The 20,108-nt window shown below is 37.1% G+C and overlaps 1 protein-coding gene across 3 annotated transcripts in view; it reads left to right on the top strand.

Moving 5' to 3' along the window:
- The window catches only part of LOC115924023 (divergent protein kinase domain 2A-like), a 71,840-nt gene that overhangs the window by 41,710 nt on the left and 10,022 nt on the right, over positions 1-20,108 (top strand). For all 3 annotated transcript variants that reach the window (XM_030985584.1, XM_030985578.1, XM_030985589.1), the window contains 3 exons: positions 8,177-8,321; positions 9,021-9,327; positions 19,737-19,967. In XM_030985584.1, the coding sequence (XP_030841444.1) occupies positions 8,177-8,321; positions 9,021-9,327; positions 19,737-19,967 (683 nt within the window). The remainder of the gene's footprint in view (positions 1-8,176; positions 8,322-9,020; positions 9,328-19,736; positions 19,968-20,108) is intronic.

Raw genomic sequence — 20,108 nt, 5'->3', positions numbered from 1 at the left:
CCTTTGGCTTCTTGGAACTCTTATGGGAAATTCAATTATAATTTTTTTATGAAAATTAGGATGACTAACTAGTGCTGACAAGAAAAACAATTTTACAGGCCTAGCTGTTACACCATGTACACTGTAAGTATCATCCAATGGCCAATGCCCAACCTAACTCAGTTGTGTGCCAGGGAATAAATTATTTAAACAAATTTGGGGGCTACTTTTCAAGCTTGCTTGCATGAAAATAACACTCTTTAATTTGTTTTGCATTGAACTCTATGCAAATTTTGGGGGGGGCTCTTTTATGACTTTCGGGGGCTCTTTTTGGCATTTCGGGGGCTAATTTGCCCTGAGCCCCCGTGTAATTTTTCCCTGTTGTGTGCAGTTTAAATGTTACTGTGGTCATTGGTATACTGATACCTTACATGACTCCATTCCAGTTATTTTTTATTTCATTACAGGAGAGTAAATATAAAAAAGTGCATAACACTGATCAGTGATCATGTAATCAACTCCTGAGATGCTTAGGTTTGGTAAACAGTAAACTAAAATCTTTGGAGAAAAAAAAATTGAGGTAAAAGTTTCCTTGTACTGTGACATTAGCCCCAGTCAAGTTTACAATTGTATTTTCTGTAAATATATATTAGATTTAAAAGAAGATTGATACTATTCCCCCTAGAGTGCAAGTCATGAAAACGCAACTTAATGTTTGATTAGGTTTTCATGACATCGGTTACCATAAGCAGAGCCAGAGAAAGGAAAAGATGGAAACATATCCCCACCTTCTCGAGCAAAAAGAGAGGGATCTTTCATCTGCAATCAGCAACATTATCCATGTAATTGTCCAATCGTGAAACATGATCTGCAGAATCATTTCCGCTGTTTCCTGTTTTCTTGTGGAAAGAGCAAAAAAAGATCAAGCAATAAAAAAAAATGAGTATTGTATGTGAAGTGATGATGGATCTTAGGGGTTGGGTAAGTGCTGGATTGAACTTGGAGATCTGATAAGTTTATTAAAAGTACACAGGGGGTTTTATGTAATTTATGGTAATGTGTGCACATAATGCAGTCTGTGTTGTTAAATTCCTTTTTCAAAGTAACAACAGCTGGTCATTTCTCTAACATCCCTTCAAAGGCTTCATATAATCTCTGTAGATTCCTTGATTGTTAGTGACTCATTGTTAGGATTGGTCTGCAAGCAATCAGCAAAGTTGTTGAGGAGTTCTTACATACATTCACATGAGGCTTGCATGGGCAAGCAATAGTACTTTGCCACAAGAGTGCAGTCATTTTGTGTTGCCTTGGCAACTGAACATGGGAAGGGGAATAAGGGGAAGGGGAAGGGGCTTTGGCTATTACTGTATAAATGTAGCCTTTTGATTCATTTTTTAACTTCTGCATAATATATATTCTCTGTGTTGTATGATCCGTTGGTGTGAGTTTGAAAAGTACTACAACTATTATGCTTTGCAGATTTATCCATGAATGTTTCAAAATGATAATAAGTAGTTCTTCATAATTCTTTATGCAGTATAGACATGAAATAAGTTTTTTTGATAGTATATGTAAGAGAACATTATGTAGATCTTTATATAGAGCTGGAGGAGAGGGGGGGGGGGGGGGGTGTTTCATAAAGCTGTGCGTAGGGTTACCAATGACTTTACGAACGACTCGTATATGAAAAGCCAAATGGGATCCTTAATCTTTATTAACTGCATCAACTAAAGTTGGACTGTGCAGATGTAGATTAACATTCTTTTTATAACAAACATTTTTAATGCAAAGTACATTTTTTGCCATAATTTAATTGAGGTAATTGGAAATATCGGGAAAAAACTTTGGGCATCCTATCTGGTACTTCATATACATGTCCATATACATGTTGTTCGTAAAATCATGCGTAACTTTAGGAACATCTTTATGAAACACCCCCTGTTCCCATTAGGAGTAATTGATAGGATTGCTTTACACTACCATGAATACAGGGTTGTAATTACTCCACTCGATGGATGAAATTATGATTCTTTACTAAACCTTGATCACTCTCGATTCCACTGGGGAGTATTCCAATCAGTTACCATTAGTCATGCAGGCACATTGTATTCTTTTCACAGTTACGCTGGTATCCTATCAAGTATCCATCCTGCACCTGGGTGGAGAGAGGCAAAAATGAACTTCACTTTCCTTGGCTAGAACCTTAAACCCTTGTAGTGTCATTCAATTTCAAGTTTTAGAAGTATTGGTGAATAACAGCTGAGATTGTGATATGCATGAGGCATGTAGCCATATAGTATTCTTATATTCTCTGAAATCATCTGTGCTAGATATTCAACCAAACTAAACCTAACTCTACTGGGTATCCCTATGTCAAGTAGCATTTCCCGACTTGTCTTGATATTGAAAGGCAATATGGCTACTCCAGACTTTTCTGCTTTATAAATTCCACTTTTTACTCATTGCTTTGCATAAGATCTAGAACACAGATAAGCTTTCAGAAGTAGGCTAATAACTTGATGTCCGATGGGCACTAAGTAAAACTCCCACTTTAGTTTAGCAGATTAGGACTCTTTGTATATTCGTGTAGGCTTTTCAAACACGATTGTGTGACACACGTTCTGAGTACATTATGAATAGAAGAGAAACCAGTGAATGTTCTCTTCCTATGGGTTCAGAGTTTAGCAAGGATAGGATTTGCTTGAAATCCCAAGACAAAACGCTTTCTCCACCTCAAAGGCTCAAGGAAATTGTCATGCTTGCTGTTTCCTCCTAAGGGGAAATGGATGCTGTACTAAGGAAGTCTTACACCTTTACAGTGTACTTACCAGGGTTTGGGCCATGGAATAATGCATTAAATCTGTTTTTTCTATATGATCACTCCTTTCTTTACTTAAGTTAAAATAATTTGTTGCAACCTTAAACCTTAAGCTGTTGAGTCACACCAAGGATAGTCATCTCTTTCTCCTGTTAATCCTTTTTTTGTTTCATATGTTTGTTTTTATGTAAATTTTCTAATCTTTGTTTTTTCTCTCTATATATTATTGCATGTTTAACAGAAATTGATAGAATAAAAACATAATCTTTATGACTTTTTATGTGATGATGACAGTGATGATGACTATAGTGTCCACCTATGATGGACACTCATGGAGCAGGCTCTACAATGTCTCACAAATTCAACATTTTTGGTCAGTGTTTCAAATCAAGATTCTTTTCCTTTAGTCTTTGTTAGCATCAGAATGGTTGCTTTCTCTATCATTATCCCTTGTTTTATTTCTATTCTGCTTTTCACCCCCCCCTCTCATTTTATCTCTCGCTCTAGCTCTCTCTCTTTCACTAGCTCTCTCTCTCTCACTAGCTCTCTCTCTCTCTCTCTCCCTCTCTTTCTCTCCATCCCTCTCTCTCTCTCTCTCTCTCTCTCTCTCTTTCTCTCCATCCCTCCCCCTCTCTCTCTCTCTCTCTCTCTCTCTCTCTCTCTTTCTCTGCTGAGAGCTATTCCCATCCTCCCCACCTCAATTGATTGTTCTCCCTCTTTTCTACCCCCATCACTTTCTTGTACCCCCTCCCTACCCCATGCATGGTACCTCATGGGAATGTTATCTTGGACTGTATCCATCATGACATGATCAGGTCACTGACTGTGTTGACAGAAACATTCAGATACGGAATTCATTATATTAAATATTTGTTTTACTGGTATAGTACCACCTGAAGTAATGATTTAAAGAAACAGATACATTGAATGTGTATTGCAAAAATGCATTTGAAATGTCTAATAATATCTTTTATGTGCCTGGCCTTCCTTTCATGATCACAAATCTCATTATTAGGTTCTCTAAATCTAATGTGAAAATAATTGCCCTCAATAACCTTCTAAACACTTATATTGTGCTTAAAATGTGACACAGTACAGCAATTAATAGATGTGTATGTCATTTAGTGATTCCCATGGGGGATTGTCCAAATACCCATCTTTCCTGTCATATACTGGATCCCAGGGACATAGAGATGGTATACAAAATAATGAAGAAGGACAGAAGTGACCCAACCTGTTTTTCTTCTATCCTGAAAAGTCTGGTCATTTTATGTCCAATCTGTGACCTCCTCCAACGCCATAGTCTTTCCTTTCTCTGAAAGTGATGTTAATATCCTCTTCTACTGCATCGATCATTTATCAGCTACAAGGAAAGCCATGATTATCATCCAGGCTTCTACGAGTATGAAATATGTCTTGAATTACGAGGATGTACCATTTGAATCGCCGATGACAAGTGTGCGGTAACCATCCATTTTTCTCCAGTTAATGAATAATGAATTATCCATTGTACAAAACAACTCCAGTGATGTTCACATTCCCCCTCCTCTATCTCCCCTTCCTTTAATAATTACCCCCATCGGTTCTGAACTTCCTGAAAAAATAGTTCATTGTCTCATTGCATTGAAGTCAGTCAAACTCCGCTATCCCCTGTCTCGGCTCATTTCTTGTTTTCAATCTGATGCTGCTATTTTACAATTTGGCACCAACTAGGAATCAGCTCTTTGACAAAGTATTTTTATGTTACGATTTAAAAAATACATATTCTTCTTTCATCAATTATATATTCGATGAGAATAGCTTTTTGAAGTGAGTTATCATTTCAGTCTACCAAAAAATGAGCTAAAATAGCGTTTTGTAAGACAAAAATAGCATTCTGTCCGTCATAAATATAGGGTTCTGTCAGTAATTTCTAGGTCATTACTCAATCCGTTCCAATAACAATTCTTAACCTGTAATACCCCTTAGTCATCAGCCCCTATTAAGGTCAGGCTGTTTATATCTTAGGACGGAATACAAAACTTGTATTAGATATGAAAATAACTAGTTCTGTTCGGCGCCAGGTAAAGACAGATTGAATATCCGTTCAGGGACCAGGTTCGTCCGATACAGGTGTGGGCATTTAGTAATTTAAATGCTATCATTGAGTCATTATAGAGTCTAATAGCTGACATCTAGCTCGGCATGATGAGTGATAGATGTGTAATAAGGACACTTATATCTTGCTGAATTTGTAAAACATAAATACAATTTATTCATTTTTATGTTACAATTGTGCTCAATTGTATACACCCATTCTGATGCTCAACCAAGTCCAAATCTTGTTTTCACCTGAAAAGTAATTTGTGTATAGGTAAAATGTATATAATCAACCTCAGAAAGACTTTCTCTAGCATTATATAGATAAATGGTTAAGAGTATGAAGAAAATAAAGTATAACTTACAACCCTGCAAATAGGGCTCTCACTCATACAACTGGAGCTTGGACTTGGGTTCTGTGTGCGCCCTATTCTATGTGAGTGCATGCACACGCATCTTTGTAAGGAGAAATATTTGAAACTCATGGTTTGAACACGGTATAGCATGTTTGCAACATGGATGATCTAGTGATTGGTACACTTTAACCTCGTTTGACAAGCAAGGGATTTCAGTTTTTGTAAGAAGTAAAAAGTAAAATGTGAGACTATGAGCAAATTTGTTTGTTGGCTTGAAATTCAGACATACAAAATTGTTTCTGTTGCCCCTTGTATGGAGTTTGTCATCATCATTCATATAAAGTAACCACCACCCCTCCCATATTTCTTCACACTTTAGGTCTTCCACACAACATGAAAAGGTAGTTTTACCAAGGAGGTACTGTAGGATTTCTCCTTGATTTTAGAAGTGATTTGACAAAGTAGAACAAAGTTACTAAGGAAGAAGTTTGTTGCACCTCTGGACGTTGCCCTGAATTCGGAAACCGTGAAGCGGATTCAGCAGGGTTTGAAATGAGAAGATGTTGACGGGTAGTAGATGACCTGAAATTGGTTCCTGATTCAGTGATGTGCCAAAAGCGTCTTTGCTGTTCCGAACAAGGGCTAACCAACTGTGTTTCATGCAATATATCATACAAGCTATACAAAAATCTCCTACCAAACACAAATTAACTGTACATCCACCACCCACCTAGCTCTTATCGTGTTACAAAATCTGCAATTGTGCCAGAGATGCAACTTTTGTTTGTATTAAACAGTTGTTGGAATTTCGAAATGGAATATCAAGACAATTGTTTAAATTCAACTTTTAAGAATTTAGAAAAAGAAAAGTCAGCACACCATTCAGCAAGTTTGAAAAAAAGTGCTTCTGAACAAAAAAGTACAGGCCACTACTGAAACTTTGAAATGTTTAAGAAATGTTCAGAAAGTTTGGAGTGCTGCCACAAAATAAGACCTACTGTCATTATTGAGCAGGTGATATCCACTACATCAGTAGGATGAGACAGTGTATCATAATTTATTTGGCAGAGGAAAAGTTCCTCTGACATACATGAATGATGTAAACAGTTGCAACAAATAGACATATTAGGCTTGTAATTATTTTGGTTACCCCCCAAAGGTACATCAATCAAGGGAGAATTGGTGAAATGGATTCATCATTCAATACAGGCTCAGTTCATATAAAACCTTGGATTTTGTTTTTTAGTTTTTACCTGGCAATGATTACTTCTTGTTTTTTATTTTTCATGCTACAATATTTTTGTAGACATTCTTCATAATCTTACAAAGATTGTTGATAGATTGAAGGTAAGACATGAGAAGTGCAGTAGCTTAACGTTGACATTAATAAAGAAAAATCAATGAATGAATAACAGATAGATGACTTCAAAGACTGATGCCAATTTTTAGCCTTGGATTTGGGAAGTATTTTCTTCTATGGTGTTTGCTTGGTGGAACTGTGACACCGCTCTAATAATACAAGTTTCATGCACTTGGACACCCTTTACTTTCCATCAAACAAACCTTTTTGTACTGACTCGAAAAAAAGAGAGCACACAAAAACAAGAAATTTGACAACACATCTAAAGGTTGAAAGAGACCTTTTGGTAGAGCGTTCTAGCATAAGATTGGATTCTACAAGTATTCTGACTAGGCTATTGTGCATTTGATGAATGGTTAAGCTTGGTCCCACCCCCTATTTTCGAGGTCTGTTCAAGGTTTGTGAATGTTTGGTTTGCTAAGTTTGTAGGTCAGATTTCTTTTCATGGCTCAAGTTCACTTCTCTCCCTAGTCACGTCAATATCCTTTTGTTGCCAAAAGGATGCAGAAAGCTTGTGAAAATGAGTTCGTGTATCATGTTCCGTCTCCCTGTAAATGAAATTTTGGTGAAGAGTACATGATTCATGTTGTTTTGCAACAGACAGGCCCCTATTACACTACATCCATGCAGTATGTTGTAGCCTTACTTTGATTTTGAATAGACAAAGATGAAAATGGTGGCAATTTTGGCTTAAAGGAGCAATTAATCTACTCTGTGCATGTGAATTGTCCTTCGTTTTTCGAGTGGCCTTAGTTTTTTTTGTAAAATCAAACACAACGATAAGTAGGTCTCTACCTAAGTTTGTAGAGGGTTGGGAAATTGAACTTATGAACTCTTTCATACCTGTCAATATTTGATAAGTGTATTGCTCCATATTTCCCATAGGCTTTCTCATTGAAAAGGGACCAAACATGGTAGTCTAAATAAGAGGTGGTATTGCTGTGTACATTGTCACTGTTTAGAGGTCAGCGGGATATCTAAAGGCTATCCTATAGAAGACTCATTTTGTTTTGGTGTGTGTGCTTTGAAGTTTGAATAAAGATTTCTTTTGAAGTTTTTTTCCCTCTAGTATCTTTCAATACCTCCTGATTATTCACATGTCATTGGTAGGTGCTAAAATCATGCTCCCATGAATACATTTTATCTGTTGCATTCTAGTTTCTTCTTCTTCTTTTTTTACTCTTTCTTTCTTCCATTATTTCTTTCTTCCATTATTTCTTTCTTCCATTATTTCTTTCTTTTTCATTTGCCTTTTCAGTGACCTAGAACTGATGATGACTAGACAGTGTACCGTACTATAAGTTATTTCAGTTCCTATAATATGGACATCTAAGAATGATGGTATATATGGGCAATGTAAGTCATTCTAATTTGTTGTAGGCCTATATTCCCATATTTAAAATAAAAAATAAAGTAATTTCCTGTTTAAATGTACCCTTCCGGCTCTTGGTAGACACTTATAAGGAAAATACTCTTTGCTTTTGAAGAAGAAAAATGCTTGACCATATACTCTAGAGATAAGAAAGATCCTCTCAATTTGGCTTCATATCCATTATTAATGTTTTTTATTTTTTATTTCTACAGTGCAACTACTTGTGCAAGTCCAGATTTCTTTGAGGAGTTGAAGCAGCTGTATAGAGTGAGTAGATGGGGAACAGGGATCGCATCAACAGAGATGGCCATTCTTGCTACAACCATGGCTCTCAATCCAGAACCAGCTTTACTTAAGGTAAGATGATGATGGTGGTGGCCACGTGGTGGTGGTGGTGGTGGTGGTGGTGGTGGTGGTGTGGTGGTGGTGGTGGTGGTGATGATGATAATGGTGGTGGTGGTGGTGGTGGTGGTGGTGGTGGTGGTGGTGGTGGTGGTGGTGGTGGTGATGATGATGATGATGATGATGATGATGATGATGATGATGATGATGATGATGATGATGATAATGATGATGATGATGAGGTGGATTTGAGACAGAGCCAGGAATGCCCCCAAATGCAGGATGACACAAGAGATTTTCAAACAGATCCAGCTTTCTAAATGGATTAAACACTTCGCGACTTGTAGACTTCACAACAAGTCAAAAATTCATTAAGACTGTGCAAGCAAGAAGGTAGAGATGTACAGAGAAGATAATAGAGGGAAGGAGAGAGAGAGAGAGGCGAGAGAGAGAAAGATAGAGAGTGTGTGAGAGAGTGAGAGAGAGAGAGAGAGAGGGAGAGTGAGAACTCTTCAGGTGTTTCATGGGTGACCAAGTTGTCAAAGAATATTAAAGTATTAATTTAATATACACCATTAATTTGATGTTATACATTATTTTCCTCTTTGGCAGCTGAGATTTTTAGGCACAACAGTTTGAGAAAATCTATTTTTAATTAAATTTATCTTCAGTAGATGTAAAGATGTTTTTTCCTTTTTTTATAACTTTGCACAGTTTTTCAGAAACATCCCATCCCTCCGACCTTACTTCACTGAGTACCTGGGAGAATGTGGCCGTGTCATCTTGACTGAACCCAGCGGCAAACCTCTCGGCAACTACCTCAAAGCATCATGGAAAGACAGGGTTGACATCTCTCTTAAGATCCTCCAAATGATCGAAGACTTTCACGACTCCAGTGACAAGTGGCTGGTCTTGCTCCTAGACTTTGGTTATGAAAACTTTGTCATGACCTCCGAAGGGCAGCTGAAGGTCGTGAACCTCGGTGGTATGGTGATCGTCGATAAGGATCAGACCTCCACAAGTGAGTATGATTTTCTTGTTGTTAGCAAAGGTTTAATGCCATTGGGAGATATCATTTTACTGGGAAACTAACCCAAGCCATCAATGATATTGACAGCTTAACTTCATTATGAAATACCACACAATTAGTCAATCATACAGCCTTTTCACACACAGCTAAAATTCTATAAACATGACTAGTATAAACGTGTTTCGAACGTGTTTAAACTAATCACGAGCCTTTCACACACAGAAATTTCGGTGCGATCGTTAATTGTTTCGTGATTAACTACTGCTCGTAAAATGCGCAGTAGTGCCATTGCGCATTGAAGGTCATGTCATGTCAATCAAAGCGCACGCTCCATCCAGTTTAAACACGTTTAAACAAGAATTTCCTTTCACACACAAAATGTCAAGCTCTCTAGATACGAACTTCGTATCTGCAGCCTGCTTTTAGGGGCGTATGGATCGCGACTTCGTATCTACCCCAACATCGTATAAACGATGTTCACACTGGGAAATTTTGTCTATAAACATGTTTAAAATTTTACGATGATTCTAATCATCACTAGATACGATGAATTTTAGCTGTGTGTGAAAAGGCTGATATACACACAAAAATTTCAAACCAAAAAACAACTCTTTGAATTGGTAATTTATATTGATTTTCGTACCCTTTGGTGCGTCTCTTTCTGCAGGCAATTTCAGACCTTATATCTTTAACCATATTGAATTTTGAAAAATGATTAGCTTGTAGGCTATATAGACTTTACCTTAATAAAACAAATGTAAAAAAGTCACAACTACAACTTAGATGTATTCTTGTTTTGATGTATTGAAGTGTTATAATTTATATCCTTCAATTTACATATTACCAAACAAGTCTTCTAGTATATCCCATTTCTAAATCATGTTATACACTGTGTGCATTTAACATCAATAAGAAAGGCACCTGGTTAATAATCAACCATCTTCAATCAGAAGTGATACAATCTTTGTTTACTTCTGAAACACAGAGGAAGAAGAAGGCTAACATTTTGCTTAGACCATGAACACAGTACTCACCGTTTAACTAAGAGCAAGATAACACCGGCTCAGCTAATATTGAAAGAATGGGCCTGGATTGGTTTCATTAGCGTGATAGCACTCCAGGAATGGGATGGAGACAAGATGATCTTGTTTAGTTTGTCTGATAAGATGTCAATGATCCCCTCAAATCCTTGATTAAGAGGACAGTGTTGCTTCTCAAACATTCAATTGAAATTTGAGACAGTGAACTGTTCTAAATACAGTGATGTCTATTAGATGTTCATTTTGTTTTATAGGAAAAAACTACCCATAAAATGGTTAAATGTTTAAAAAACAATGTAGGAAAGGTAGTTGAAGCATTTACAGGCAAATTCTTCTGACTACACTATAATCATAATATAGCTTATTTAGTCTAGAATTATATAAGGATTGATCAACAAAACAAGGATAATCAGGTTAAGGTACCAATTTCTCACTCACTCTAAATTCAAAGTCGTGATATGCTACAGTTGAAGCACATTTGGCATGCTTTTTTTTTTTTTTATCTCATACCAGTGAAGGACATTGTCCGTCTGACTGGAGAAGTTTGGAGTGGATCTTATCACCCAAATGTTTATTTCAGATCCATTATGTCCATTAGCGCTCTGATTGCAAATAAGCAAGGTGACATTACTAGACAAGAAAACAATCATTGGGAGATTGGGCTCATTTATGACTTTGAATTTCTTCTGGACACATTAATATAATTAGTTAGATATGAAGTTCCCCTCAATCCCCCCCCCCCATACAAAAAAAACCCAGATAGACAGAAACAAATAACTATATCATGGTCAGTCATCATGGCTTTGTATAATGGTTTTGGAAGTATTTAAGTAAATGGAATCTGTTTCACAAATCTGTTTTGTAGCATATTTAAACTTTGAGAGCAAGGTAATATGTTAAACAAATATGGTTGTATTTACATGAGAGGTCATATATGTATGTAGTTTAACCTGTTACCACTCCCAAAGAGCAAACTGGATTTACTTCTGACATTGATTAAGGGTTCCAGGTATACGAAAGGCCGAGGCGAGGTACTTTATGATGCTTTAAGATTTCTGACACAACTTAAGAACACAAGGGAGTAACACCTCTATTCTATAAATCCTGTGACAAGTGTTCTTGGAGGAACCCTGGTAATGTGTCACAGAAGATCTGTTTTCATCAGCTCGAGATTGCCGAATAGCCCGCTATTTCTGATTTGGGAAATAATCCTGAAGTTACAAATCGCGTCTTCATCAGCTTGAGATTGACCTCGAAACTTGAAACACAAGATCGAGATTAGCTCAAGATATTTTGCTCAGCGTTCGCGCATAGTGCAAATATTCGGGCTGGTGAAGGCGCACCGGACAAATAGCGGGATATTTTGTAAACTAGCCCAAGATATCTTGGGATGATTAATGTATCTCGACCAAATATCCGGCTAATTGCAACTGTAGGCTGATGAAGAGGCAAATTTTACTGGATAATTTGCGATCGGGATAGTTCAAATAGCGGGATATTTGGCAATCTCGAGCTGATGAAAACAGGCCTAGACTAAGTTCTAAGTCATTTTGTTTTGACCCTGTCTCTTGGCATTAAGGCTTGGAGACACCTGGATAGGATTCAGAGAAGGACACACCTTCAATCTCTGACTCAGATTCCCGTGGGAACGGACCAACAGTGTTCAACCATATTTCATATTTGTCCATGTTCCTCTATGTGTCATAACTCATAATGATAAGTTCACACTTTGAAGGAAACTCTACCTTGTATTCACTTACAAGTAGGATTTATTAGATACAGTCCATACATGTACCTGAACAATTAATGCGAATACGATTTTCTTCTTCTTCTTCTCCTCCTCCTCCTCTTCCTCGTCGTTCTTCTTCTTCTTTGTCTTCTTTTGTTGTTGTTGTGGTCATGGCCTATATTCAAGATTTCTTATTTCTAAAGCCTCTCTTGATCGCAAGCATAACATTATTTTCATTACAAACATAACTTTCTCTTTCCCTCCCTTGTCACTCTAGTATTTTGAAAGTTTCTAGTAAATCTAACACATTTGTAACATTTGTCTATCAGCCTATAAGTTAAATGTTTTATCACTTTTCCCCACACTATCTATCTTACCCAAACACTTGAAGCAGTCAGTAACAAATGCCCTCAGTGTTTGTCCTCTAAATGTGTAAATACCCGAAGTTGACATGTGGTAACCATATTTATAAGGCAGCCGGAAATTCAAGTACAATCCCGAGCCTTGATGGGATCCTAGGGACCAACTTAAGTTTGAGATTTAAAGCAAGGTCTTGATTGAAGGCTAAGCAGCTGTATCTAATGAAGTGTTTATGCTGTAAGTAATTTGTAACATGGACACAAGGGCAGGTGGGATAAATAAAATGTCACAAGAAATTTAGTCAGTATGTAACCATGGCCTAAGTGTTATTTAAAAAAACTTTACAGGTATTGGAACTTTCTGAAAGCTCCTTGATAACTTGTCAACTTGTCACCTGCTAATCAAGACACTATTGCAGGGGCTTGGGTGGAGATGGAGGAAAGGGGGCGGAGAGGGAGGGGGACTTCTTTGAAATAGTGTCACTGTGGTTCTACTCGTTTTGCATCTACATGAAACAAGCAAATCTTCTTTTTTTTCTCGTAGGCTCGCTGTTTGGTCTTCCTTTATGGTACCATTCTTACACCACTTAGCAAGTTTGATTGTTGAAAAACAGCTATGAACATACAGTGAATATATTTCAAACCATTTTAAAATAAATCTAGCAGTATTTGAAAATGGGATTACACAAACCACTAAGCAGTTCTTATCACTATCACATTCTGTAGATCACCTTTATTTCACCCCTTCAAATAAGCCCAATTCTAACTCTCTGGGGCGCTTCAAGCACCATTATGCTCTCTATGGTTCAAATCATAATCGAACACTGGCCCTAGGGAATTTTTTTATAGAACAGAAAGGAGTTTAATATCTGGAAAACATCTACCGGTAGTTCTTTAGGCTAGTAGTAGCAGAAAAAAAATCAAAACATGTTTTCAACGCTTCAGTCTCACACATAAAGAATGGTTTTAACAAACGTAATCTCTGCCCGTCATCTGTTAGTAATAGCTCGAGCTTACAGATGAACTGTATTGATAGAGGTGTTTGTTACATGCGTACTGACAAATGACTTTATTTATTCCGTTTTTGTGTGTTGTTGTAAGATCGGAGAGTTGGATATATTTTCTTCCGGAATCATAATTTTTTTTATTTTTCAGTGTAACAAGTGAAGCGATCAGCAGTGACTTGTTATTTTCTGAAATGATACCCACGTATAGAAGGATTTGTTTTTATTTCTTATCAATTTGGCTTTGGTCTTTTGAATAATGTAGTTACACAAATATTGCTGTAATGCAGACTACTCAGTGTTTCATGTTGTATTTGAAAAAAAATTAAATGCCCTAGAATATTCCCAAATTTTATGTAGAGATATAGCCTGCATCTGAAATAGCTGAGTATACAGTACAACAACAGTTCATTATTTTATTTTTCACTTTAAAATATCCTTTTATAGAAGACTTAGAGTAAAAAGAAAAGAGATATTCAGAGAGAAGAGATCAATGCATTGATGTTTTGGAATGAACCAAGAAACTTCACTTAATGAAGGCACATTTTAGTCAAATGATGATGCTGATCCCACAGTGAGGTACAGGAAATGAAGGAATAACAGGGAATATATTTGATTGTAAATCCTGGCAAAGTATCACCCTGAGATTGAGTCCCCAGCTAGTGATCTATCTTCAGGGTTAGTTAGGTGTTACCTATCCCAGCTGCTTTAAGTCTGCCTGCTTATAATTGGAGACTCATGGACAGTGCTATTGGACTTGACTGGTTTATAGGGGGTATCAAGTGCAAACGAGCACTCAGCTAGGAACACAACTACTTGACCTGTAAAACTCAAAGGTAAAATTTTAAAGGTAAACATTTGCACCTTTCACCATTTTGCTTGTATTGAGGTAATATTAATATGAATAGTTTATTTGGGTTTGTTGGGTGGTTAGGGCAGTTTGGGTATGGTTTTCATATAATATCGTCTTTTTTCCAATAAAATTGTCTCATATGTTTTGTTTAAGCTCTTATTTGTAGAAAGAAATCTGTTAGGAAAAGAAAGGTGTAATTCATATAATAACTTTGACCAGTTGATGATTTCTTTAATCACTTCAACATCATAGAGATGTTTTGGTCTAGTGGATAAGTCTCTGAACTGTGAACCACAAGGTACAGGGTTCAAATGCCTACTACAGCACTAATGACCTATGGCAAGACATTAATCTACATTTGCTACACTTGACCTAGGTGATTAGTAAGTGGGTACCTGGCAGGATATATTTCTTGAACGCACTATGCTTGTCGTAGCTAAAGTTGGGGTAATAATATCCAAATTCCTTCTGAAGCACATAGAGACATATCATAATGTGATATAAGAACTGCATATTATTATTGTTATTATTTTGAGTGCAGTGTCAAAAAAGAGAAGAAACTAGAATTAACTAGGTTATCATTTTACTAATCACTGTTGTGAGTATTTCATTCTTAGAATGGTGTCTTCCTCGCTATGGCGACCCCAATAAGGAGAGCTCATTTCCTGTCGGAAATTGGGTCATAGCAACCTGTCCATTTGGTCAGCGACATGACTTGATATCAGACTAAACAAAGCTGTCTGTTTGATCTAAGGACATATAGACCTACTAGATCTAGGCTAAAAACAAACCATCATAATGTCATTTAGAACATGGGCTCCATAAACTTCCTGTCATTTGCATGGAAAGAGTTTTTTTTAAATTGTAACAGTATTGAAATTGTAGACATGGTAGACAGTTACTGGATTTAATGTCCCTCTTTCCCCATTTTATGGAATGTATTACATTACAAGTTGAGGTTGAGAGGTTTTTGTTTAAATAGGTGATTAAAAGCAATAGGCCATTTCCATAATGTAATCAAATTAATGCACAAATCTTTGTCAAGTGCCCCATTACAATGATTTCATTAACCTGTTACAAATAATTGTATTGCAGTAGTCAGAATGGGAATTGAATGCATTACGTAAGGTAGGAAAAGCCATGATGTTTGTCTTACCTAGCAACAATTAATGTATGTAATTTGCATTCTGACTATTGAAATACAATTATATGTAACAGGTGAATGAAATCATAACGAGGCACTGCTAATCAAGATAGTATTGAAGGGGTATGGGGTTAGGATGCAGGAAGGGGGGAGGGGAACTCTCTGGAAATAGTATCTCATTAAATTTGATTACATTACGAAAATGGTCTTCATTTCTCACTGCTTTGGCCCTAGGTGAAGTATATTTGGAAGTGAGGTGAGGAGATTGAATGATAAGCTTTCGTCACTGATAATTTAGAAAGAAGTCAAATCATGTGCTACAGCTAGGTCATGAATCATATTCAATAATTCAACTCATGCTGTTTAGTAATGGCACTGAGTCTAAATCTCAATTAAGTCCACGATAATGTATGAGCAGAATGCGAATGAATTTATCAATATAGTGTACGTGTAGCTGATGGTTAAGCCACGTATCTCAATGTTTCCTGTGTGTATAAATATCATATGAACATGCAGGGACGTTTTAAAGCCTCCTTTGGCTCATATGTTCCATATTGATTAGAAGAGGGCTTACTGTAAAGAGAACAAATCAATTATTTTGCTGAGAAAGATTTAAAGTTTTTTATCCAGCGAGGCCCACTCTTTCATGATGCATTTCCTGTCGTTATAATGCTTGCTATAATGCACTCTATTTAGTGATTACTTCTCTCTCACGAAGGAAATCTTCTTGCAAGATGTTTTTCCCGACTGAAGCTGAAATATCTAGGATACCGGTATGATTTGAGCCCAATTTGTGTCTACAGATTCGACTATATTAAGGTGGAGGACTCGCCTTACGGGCAGAACCTCGCACAACCTCGCACAAGGGAAGGCATTGAGCTCATGGAAATCTCAGACTTTAATTACTTTATCAGCGTGCTGATTCAAAAGACACACTTTCTTGCTTTAAATCAATCTTTAGCAGTACATGTTCAAAGTAGCGTTTTCCTTATTTCACATGATAGTACGAGCTATGAAGAATCATATTTGCTCTCAAAGGGCAGACTTCAAAATGTGTCATCCAAAGTTTTAGACTTCATAGATCTCTCTCTCTCTCTCTCTCTGTTTGATTATTTAATTCTACAGAATGATGTAGTACTCCCCTATGCAGAGATATAAATTACTTATAAAAAAGAAGAGTGTTAGATGAGTGAATTATGCCAAATCATCATCAATATTGTAAATCTTGTTGCAGTCAATCCTCCACGGATAATATGAGCCAGAAAAGTTAATCTCATTTTCATCCAAACTCTGTGACTCACGTTGCTGTTTGGATTCGATAAAAGTCATTCATGATGTTATAAACTGTTTCTTTCAATTTTTCTCTCATTTTCAGTCTTATTACCGTACATGTTTTTCTTTGTCATCAGTTGAAACCCTCCTATATATAGTTATATCCCCACTCTCTCTTTCTCTCTCTCTCTCTCTCTCTCTCTCTCTCTCACTCTCTCTCTTCCTGAATCTGGACATATTTTACTCTGCATATTTCTGTCCATCAATGTAATAATGTCTAACTCTCTCTCTCTCTCTCTCTCTGAACTGGGACATGTTTCCCTCTCCATATTTTTGACCATGAATGTAATAAATAATGTCTGTCTGTCTCTCCCCCCCCCCCCCCCCCCCCCCCCCCCCCCCCCCCCCCCCCCCCCCCCCCCCCTCTCTCTCTCTCTTCTCTCTCTCTCTCTCTCTCTCCCTCTATCTTCTCTCTCTTTCTCTCTCTCTCTCTCTCTCTCTCTCTCTCCCTCCCCCCTCCCTCCCTGAATTGGGACATGTTTCCCTCTCCATATCGTCGCCGTTTTCACGAACCGGCACAGCCCAATGCGCAACGAAATAAGTACATTCTGAGAAAAACGCGTTTTACGTTTAGCCCGTTTTGAATTCGCCAGAAACATGCCTTATGTCAAATTTTATATCACAAAATACATATCAATGAAAGGAAAATATTCTGTATTTTCTATACATTCCATTTGTTAAGCATAATGACAATTACTATTAATATTACGAAGCTTTGGACTCTCGTGCCGGTTCGTGAAAATATTATTTTGCTGTTTACGTAGCAAAAATATTTTCACGAACCGGCACAAGCCACTGTGTCGTTTTTCCTATGTAACTTTACGCGCAAGACAAAAGCGCTCGCGCTGTCTTAGCGCGTAATTTATTTTCACGAACCGGCACAACCGCCTGTGTCGCGTCGTCTAGGTCTTGTAAGCGCAAAGATATTTTCACGAACCGGCACAGCCCATTGACTTATAACGGCGCGTGCCGGTTCGTGAAAATATGAATCGTGCTTTTTGGCTCGTGTGTCGTTTTTGTCATTTGTGTAACCATGGATATCTCAAAAACTAAAGCGTTTTGGATGCTGAAATTTGGTGAGATGAAAGATTGTTGATAACTTATGCTAAAAATGCAAAAAAAAATAAAAACTACATTTTGAAGGGATTTCGGTGGCTTGTGCCGGTTCGTGAAAACGGCGACGATATGTCTGTCCATGAATGTAATGCATTTTGTCTAGAACATTACCGTCACCTATCACATTTCTCTTGATGGTGAGGCCAAATGTCTTTGCTAAACTTGAACTCGAGGAAGGAAATTAATAGACTTTGAATCAAAAGCTGATCACTATGGCAATGAATGTTATGAGTGGGCTGACTGGTTTAATATTACAGATCTGTCAAGGCTGGAAAATACATTCATCAATCTACACTTAGAGTTCTCAGACACAGTTTTGTTGTGGTTTTAGTTCAGGTTTTGTTCAAAATCTTTAATCAGAATGATCAAAACTAGACATCAATCTTTCCCAGGATGAATTAAAGGTCCTTGAGAGAAGAAGAAAAAAAAATGATGAGGTGCATGAGCGTAGAATCTTATAGAAGATTACTGTTCACAGTAGCATCGAATTCATTTCCTTCTACAACTTCTTTCTCATTTTCCTCTTGGTCTTTGTTTTGTCTCTATCTGTCTGCATCTCTCTCTCTCTCTCTCTCTCTCTCTCTCTCTGTGTGTCTCTCTCTCTCTTTCTCTGTCTGTCTCTGTCTCCGTGTCCCTCTCTTTGCTCTCCCCTGGTTCTCTTAGTACTGACAAGGTATAGCATGGCATATTACAAGAATTATAACTTCTATAAAATTCTAGTTTGTCATCAATGTAATTTCAGAAATATGGATATATGATTGATTTTTGGGGTTTATTCTCTCTATTCAATTAGTAAATATCATTCAAGCAAAAATTAATATTGTATATAGGTATCTGTCAGTCTCTCTACAGACAGTCCACATTGCCTTGACTAGCCGCTATGTTTTCTCATTGAATTTTCAGTCCCAGGTTTATAGCATAGTATCAAAAGAAGAAGAAAAAAAGAAGAAGAAAATGAAGCAAGGGGCTTGGTCTGGGTAATAAGGGTAGAATTAAGAGAGATTGAAATGTAAGATGTTTATAGGGGTAAAAGGTAGTTCTATATGATGTGATGTGAATTTAATCTGGTGGCGAGGACATGTATTAATCACCATGTCAGTAGTAATGACAGACTGAAGAGGTTAGATGATGTATTACTCAACGTTTGTTGAGCTGGATAATGAGGTAATGATGGGTCGTTGCTCCACTATACATGTAGGTGTACCGGTATACAGATAAGTAGTTCTTAATGTGGGTTGGATTTACCTGATGAAACCCATATATCTCTCACACTTCCATTACCAGTAGCTAGCTTAATCTTTCTCAGTATTTTTGAAATTGTTGATTTGCTTGAAAAATTGTCATCTCGACATCAAATGAAAGGTTATATAAATACATAGGTAAGGATGTCACTAAGGTTTAAGCTAAGTGCACACAACTTATCTAAACTTTATTTGGTTGCCCTTTTTTAAATAATAAACTTCAGAACATTCAGGTTTTATGACTTTATATATATATATATATATAGCATGAATTATGCAAATAGGTAAGGCCTAATATGAACAAGTTGTTCAGTTTTTACATAAATGATCAGTTCTGTACAAATTCAGGAGAAAGGCATTAGGCTCAAGTACTGGTTGATTCACTTTTCAAGTCAGCAAAATTCCTTTCCTTTATGATATTATCCATTTGACCCATCACCTTTTCTGCCCAAACACCTCAGATAAGAAAAAACAGCCAGAAATATATATGTCCCAAGGAAGTCATCAAAAAGTGGCAAAATCTATCAAATCTTGTGTCTTGTATTTGTTTACTGATTTGCCGGATATTTTTTCTCTTTTCAGCACCTGACATGAACCCGCATCTGAACAACCGCACAGAGCTTTGTAACGAAGATTGCCTGAACACATTTGTGAAGCAGCTGCAGACGGAACCGGATACTCACTGTAGAGAAGTCCCAAGACATGTTGAACTCATGTATATGATGGCTTGCCATTCTCTACTCTCTGACCTCATGACAACTAAATATGAACGGTTCTTCCAGCCTCTGGATACTCCCAGGAAGCATCATCCAGGTTTGTGATGCCATCTTTCTTAAAGTTACAAAATTAAATCTTTTAGAGCCCCACTGCACTACTTATAGCTACTTGCGCCCTCTATATAGCACAAACAATACCTAAGTGGTCCCCCGTGGTCCCCTTGTTCTTATGTTAATT

Source organism: Strongylocentrotus purpuratus, unplaced genomic scaffold (assembly GCF_000002235.5).
Source record: "Strongylocentrotus purpuratus isolate Spur 01 unplaced genomic scaffold, Spur_5.0 spur5_contig_836, whole genome shotgun sequence".
NCBI lineage: Eukaryota > Metazoa > Echinodermata > Echinoidea > Camarodonta > Strongylocentrotidae > Strongylocentrotus > Strongylocentrotus purpuratus.
This window is presented reverse-complemented; position numbering and strand designations above follow the sequence as displayed.